Source organism: Camelus ferus, chromosome 3, assembly GCF_009834535.1.
Source record: "Camelus ferus isolate YT-003-E chromosome 3, BCGSAC_Cfer_1.0, whole genome shotgun sequence".
Classification (NCBI taxonomy): domain Eukaryota; kingdom Metazoa; phylum Chordata; class Mammalia; order Artiodactyla; family Camelidae; genus Camelus; species Camelus ferus.
The window spans coordinates 116629415-116635414 of record NC_045698.1 but is presented as its reverse complement, the minus strand read 5'-3'; the positions used below and the strand labels follow the sequence as shown (position 1 = coordinate 116635414).

The following is a 6000-nucleotide window of genomic DNA, read 5'->3' as shown; positions in this document are numbered from 1 at the left end:
TCACCCGGGCTCCGATCCACCTTGCAGGCCCTTTCTCTCTTCCGTCTTTACCTTGCAAGCTCTGGCTCCAGTCTCGGTAATGAGTACTCAGCCACACAGGCCCACGACACCTCTGAGGGTGCCCTCGGTGGAGAGAAATATTGCTTCCTTTGCTTGATTTTTTGAACCTCAGAGTTGTTGCTCCACATCAGGAGGTTTGGAGACTACAAATAAGAAGGCAGAGCATGATCAAAGCCAGTCTGGAAATGTTCCCTTGGCTCCTATGCTGGTGAATTCTGCCCATGTTGCCTTCATCCTGACACCCTTCTGGTTCGGTTACAGCTCTCTGCAGCTCAGTGAGCCTCTTCCCGAAGCACTCCTGAACCTCGCCGGCTCCCAGGCAGGACGCCAGGCTGTGAAAGCACTTCCCGCAGAAAGCAAGGGCCCTGCTTGCGAGGGATCTGGGGTTAGGTTTTTGGGGGAGCGCATCCCTTCCACGGAGGGATGCCCCAGCATACCGCTTGTGCGCTCCACAGCTAGGCCAGTAATGAAACGCCCAAATGGCTGGCAATGCAGCAAGTCCCTTCATGAACCGTATTTCTGGCCCTTGTTTAGATTTCTGGTTGGTTTTGCGGTTTCTGTCTTTAAAGTCAAGTCTTAAAGATAGGTTCGTGAAGATAACTTGCTGTTTTATTGTTTACCTCTGGTTGTTAATTTAGTGACTGAGGGAGAAATGGGGCCATTATGGCACAGAAAGACTCTGCCTCACACGTATGTAATAACTCTCGTGCCCAGAATGGATCTGCCTCGAAGGGAAATGCTCTGCTGTTATTCCTTTAGTTCAAACGTAGAGTAGTCACCAGGGAAGCTTGGAGACCCAGGTGCTGGGTTTATCATTGCCTCTGCTCTGAGGCTTTATTTATTACTTGGCGTGGAGTCTAGATATTTGTTTGGACATTAAATGGCAATAGAATATAAATATTACCTTTCTAATATCTGCATTTCTTTTTATTCCCAGTCAAAATGACTTCATGTCACACAGCCATTAAAAAAAGGAAATTAAAACCCCAGAAATAGGGTAAAGCAGCGCGGTGCGCCGCTGAGCTATAAAAAGCAGGGGGACTCTGCGCGCTGACGTTGGAACAGCACCCAAAGCGCCCTCCCCGGAGGAGTGGGGAACCCAGCCTTTCCCTGCCATTGTTCCCAGGAATAAGTATCCTAGAAGTTAAATCAGTTTTCTTAACTGACAATGCATTTGTCTTGACTACATGATTTTAATTTGGAAGTAAATCCCCTTAAAGAGAACTTTATTTGATGTGTTTGTGAAGTGGATTAAAGAAAAAAGCCAACTAAGGCATGGAAAGGCCACAATCCACACATATATTTGGTTAGGATTTACTCATTACCAGGCGTTTTAAATGCATTTTGTCATCTTGTCCTTATTAGGAGCCCAGAAATACCTAGTTGTGTTCCTCTCAGTTTTCTTTACATATAGCATTTCATGCTGCGTAAACATTTGGACCCTGAAAAGAGCTTTCTATAACCAGAGCTGCTCTGTCTTGACCAGCACCTCGGTCGAAGCCCAAAGGGGGAGTGCTCTGCATAGACTGGTTCTGCCTGGAAAGTTGCTGGTTTCCTTCAGGGGGAGTCTGAGATGGTGCGATTGGAAGGGAACCCCAAGCCATTTACAAGCAGACCCCACACAAAGCCAGATGAAGTGGTTTGATTTTTTAAAAACTATTTAATTAACGCTTCCTTTTTGAAAAGTAATGACTCTGATCCAGCTGAGGGCAGCCCCGTGCATATATCCTATTTTTCTTATCAACACCCATTCCCTGCCTCCCGTCAGAGCTGTGAGACGACCCTTCTGAAATCTCAACAGATCCATCTGCCCTGCAACCTTGCTCTCCGCACAGCAGCATTTAATCTCGCCTTTTGTATTTCAGACTTACTGCGGTCTGTGTGCACTGCTCCCCGAGGTCCTCCTGGGCTCACTCTGCTAATAGTCCGTACCTACCTCTAGGTTTGAACAGGATGGTGGAAGGCATCTTGACTTCATGTGTTTGTGGCTCCCCTGTAGCCTGATCACTCTTGAAGTCCCTGCGGAGTGTGGTGTGATCCTAGTGTCAGAAAGAGGAGCAGAGGTGGTGACCCACCATCTGACCATCAGGGAGGCGAGAGAATGGATTGCTGAGCAGGCATGCCTGGCTGCAAAAGTGGGAGCTGGCTTCCACTACAGTGATTCATCTGTCTTTGGGTTTAGGCTGTGTACACCTTTCAGAAAGTTTATTTTTAAGGGCTTATGGTGCTGTGGCACAAAACCGTTGATTCCTACCAGTGTCATCGGGACACATGGGAGGCACTAGAAATGATTATTATATCAGTGGACAGTTTTATTATCTCGTGGAATTTTTAAATGCCACGTCGGTCCCGTTTTATTATGATGATTTAAAAATTGGGGATGTCCTTCTTTGGGATTATGGATTTTTCTAAACCTCTGAGCCTCCCTTATTCCGTTACCATCCCTAACTGGTTTAGGATTACACCCTCTCGAACCCTGTTCAGAGAGTGTGGACTAGGTGTTTGGAAGCAGGGTGCCATGAGGGGCTCCCATCACTGCATTCCATTTGCAGTTCACAGCTTCATTTTTTTTTTTCCTTTTTACAACCTAAGATGCTCATACTTCTTTATTTGTGATTAATTATGCCCAATTAATTTCTTTTTCTTTCTCTGCTGGATTCTCCGGAATTGTCCCAAGTTTTAGAGGGAAAAAAAAAACGGACTGGTCCCATTCCTTCTGGTGCCCCTACTGAGCCCTGTGCTTGAATACAATGAGGTCACTTTGTTGAAGGATTAACTTTATATTACATTCTTGCAGAGTAGATGTATGTCCCTAATGGTACCACTACCCCCACTGACGAAAATAAATATACCATTCTTATGATTCCTCCCCCGTTACCCTCTCTGTTTGACTTTCAGGAGAGTTTATGAATAGTCACATATTTATACAACTGGCCAAAAGTACACTACTTATTTTTCTTATGGTCTGTTAATAACCTAGGCACAGGTTATTAAAGGGTATACAGACCCCCTTTAAGGCAGGAGTTTCTTATGTCATTCCTTTATACAAGAGGTCAGATTCCATCTCGGCAACAATCTCTTGCTTTTAACCTTTTTCTCTGATTATAAAGTAATATATGTTCATTGTGGAAAATGTAGACAACACACAGCAGAAGAGGAGGAAGAAAAGCACTTTAAGACCCACTTCTTAGAAATAACTACTGGTATTCTAGTTTATACACAGAAACCTTTTCTTTATTCTCTGAGTATGTTCATTTAAAAAAAAGTGTTCACCTTGTAACATGTTCTTGTAATCTGCTTCTTTTGATGTAGCAATGGATTATATGCCAGCAAATATGTTTTTCCTATATTTTTTTCCCCAAACCATTGCTTTTGAAGACTGCATCATATTCCAGTGAGTGGGCTATAATTTAACCAGCCCCAGCCTTAGACATTTAATCCATTTTCAGGTTTTTGGTTTTTTTTTTTTTTTTTAAGAGTATGTAATCAGATGGCTCCACTCACTCAGTAACTGATTTGATTTTTTTTTTTCTAGTTAGCGCAATCAGAGAAATTATCATGCACCTTTGAATTTTTTTTTTAACATTTTTTATTTATTTATAATCATTTTACAGTGTTGTGTCATGCACCTTTGAATTTGACAACAAGCTTTTTCTTGCATATCTTTACTGGTACCTTTTGTTTACAGCACTGGACAAGGCCAAACGTATATTCAATACCTAAACTGATGGCAGGTTAATATATTTAAATATATGAGCATAGAGCAAATCCTAAAGGCATGGGAAATAAAAAGCTTTTGTCCCTCTCTCTGAAATATTTCCTCTCTCAGAGCATACTTCCATACACTAGATGCTTATTTCTCTTTGAATAATGAGGTTTAATATATCTAATTCAATTACTCTTCGTGACAGCACAATGACTTCTCCTCAGCTCTTTAGCTATTAGTTCCATATGATATTTGAATCAGTTCTTTAATTGCAGATGTTAGCGTCGGTCATTCGGCTGTGCGTTGTTCCTATGGCCAGAGGAACGCCATCCTTCCCCCCCCACCCAGTACATGAGACAGTCGTTCGGTTAACAACCGTGTGGTTTCTTGACACCATGGAAATTAATTCATTATGCAAACAACTGAAGGGGTGGGTCAGCAATTCAAGTTTTATTGGTGGCTTACACTGAAAAATAAAGCCAAGAATTAGAATTTTCAGGATGCTGAATTTATATCCTCAGGTATTAAAATGATACATTTAATTGTCGGAAGCTGCTTTTACGGTTAAGCTTCTTTGCTGGCAATTAGCATTATGGGTGGGAGTTTAAGTTGTGATATACAACTTAAACCTAGGTGCTCATTCGTGTCACTCTCGTGCGTTTCTTGATTAAATACTGTGGATTTTACGAGTAACAGCTTCCTGCATAAAGAATTCCATGGCTTTCTCTCTACAAGGTCTAACCTGAAAAAAAAAAAGAAAAAAGAAAAAAAAAAGAATTCTTCTCCAGGGTTTAGAAAGTTAATTCATAAAAGAGGGGAATAATAAATATTGTGCCCAAACTCATATGCCAGAATAGACAGTGAGATTTGGTACACCTGGGTGTCGTTTTAGCTTCATTTCCACAAGAGACAGGTTGAAAGTTTACTGTTTAGAAGGAGGGCAGGGGGGAGATGGCTAAACCTCCTATTTGCAAAAATGATTACATTATCTTAAATGAAATGCTGCTCTATTAGCAACTTCAACAAGCCTTGCATTTGCGGGGGGGGAAAAAAAAATCTCTTTAATAAAGTTACCTGAAGTTCACTCCAACTCTAAAATATACAAGTGAGGAAAAGTACTTAGTCTGATTATGTGTCTTTTGGAGGGGTAATTATTGGCTTTTTACTCACCTATGTAAAACAATGTACTTTTGTAAATGGATTTCTGGCCACTTTATGCAGCCTTTTTTTTTTTTTTCTCCTTTTTTTTTTCCTTACATAAAAGTAAGCACTGTCAATCAAGGAATTTTAAGGTTTATTTCCTCTTTAGAAATGATTGATAGCCTTTTAGATTTACAAGTTGACAAGGTTAAAGGGTTCTACTGGTATAATTATGTACTAAATTCACAGTCTTTCAATTTAAATGTCCTTTTAAAACCACAAGATTATCATACCTGTATTTTGAAAAGTGGGCCAGTCAGTTTGGGTGGTATACAAATTGCTTCCATTAGCCTTGGGACCTATTTGATTTAATACAGTTTTTAAGTTAGTGGTAGTACGAATCTTACTTTTAAAATTTAGGTTAATGGAAAGGCCATTTCAAGTCAGGCACGTGGCAAACTTGTTTTCTAAATGTATAGATAAACCCAGAACTACAAAGGCTGTCTTTTTATTCAGTATGGGAGAAATGTGCTGGTTGAATCCTTTGCTTACACGCAAAAGAAAGGGAAAGAAAAAGCCGCCACCACCTACCCACTGCTTAGAGGACGTGGGGGACACGGGTGGAGGGTGGGGCTGCCATCCTTTCCTGGGCAGGCGAGGAAGGCTGAAGACATCTCATATTGGGGAGGAATTTCCAAAACTGACACAGCAGAGTCCACTCTGTGTTGAGTTCAAGGATGCTTTGAGGAAGGTCGTCAGCGTGGGTACCAGAAGGCCCCAGGTCTCCCAATCCTATTGCCAGGGCTGCTCTTCTGTTAGTCTTTCTAAGAGTTCTTCTTGGAGGCCCAGCTGCTCTGCACTAGTGCCCAACAGCGGTTAGTCTTCTCCTTGAAATAGTATTGATGTTGGTGAATCAGTCTGTCATCTTGGATGTGAGGGTGCTGTGTCAAGGGCATTCCCATCCCTGTCTCTTTTTTAGATTCTCTCCAGGGTAGAATAGGCTTTTTACGCTGAGAAGATCCAGTTTCCCCTGCCCCTCAGCACACACTTGCAGGCTTACTGGCCACAGATGGCACCGAGAGGGTGTATCAGCT

The 6000-nt window shown here is 41.9% G+C and overlaps 1 protein-coding gene across 1 annotated transcript in view; it reads left to right on the top strand.

Moving 5' to 3' along the window:
- Nucleotides 1–6000, top strand: part of LOC116660215 — an 81207-nt gene that overhangs the window by 4347 nt on the left and 70860 nt on the right. The window contains exons 2-3 of the mRNA XM_032469009.1: nucleotides 322–519; nucleotides 2060–2195. Of these exons, the coding sequence (XP_032324900.1) occupies nucleotides 322–519; nucleotides 2060–2195 (334 nt within the window). The remainder of the gene's footprint in view (nucleotides 1–321; nucleotides 520–2059; nucleotides 2196–6000) is intronic.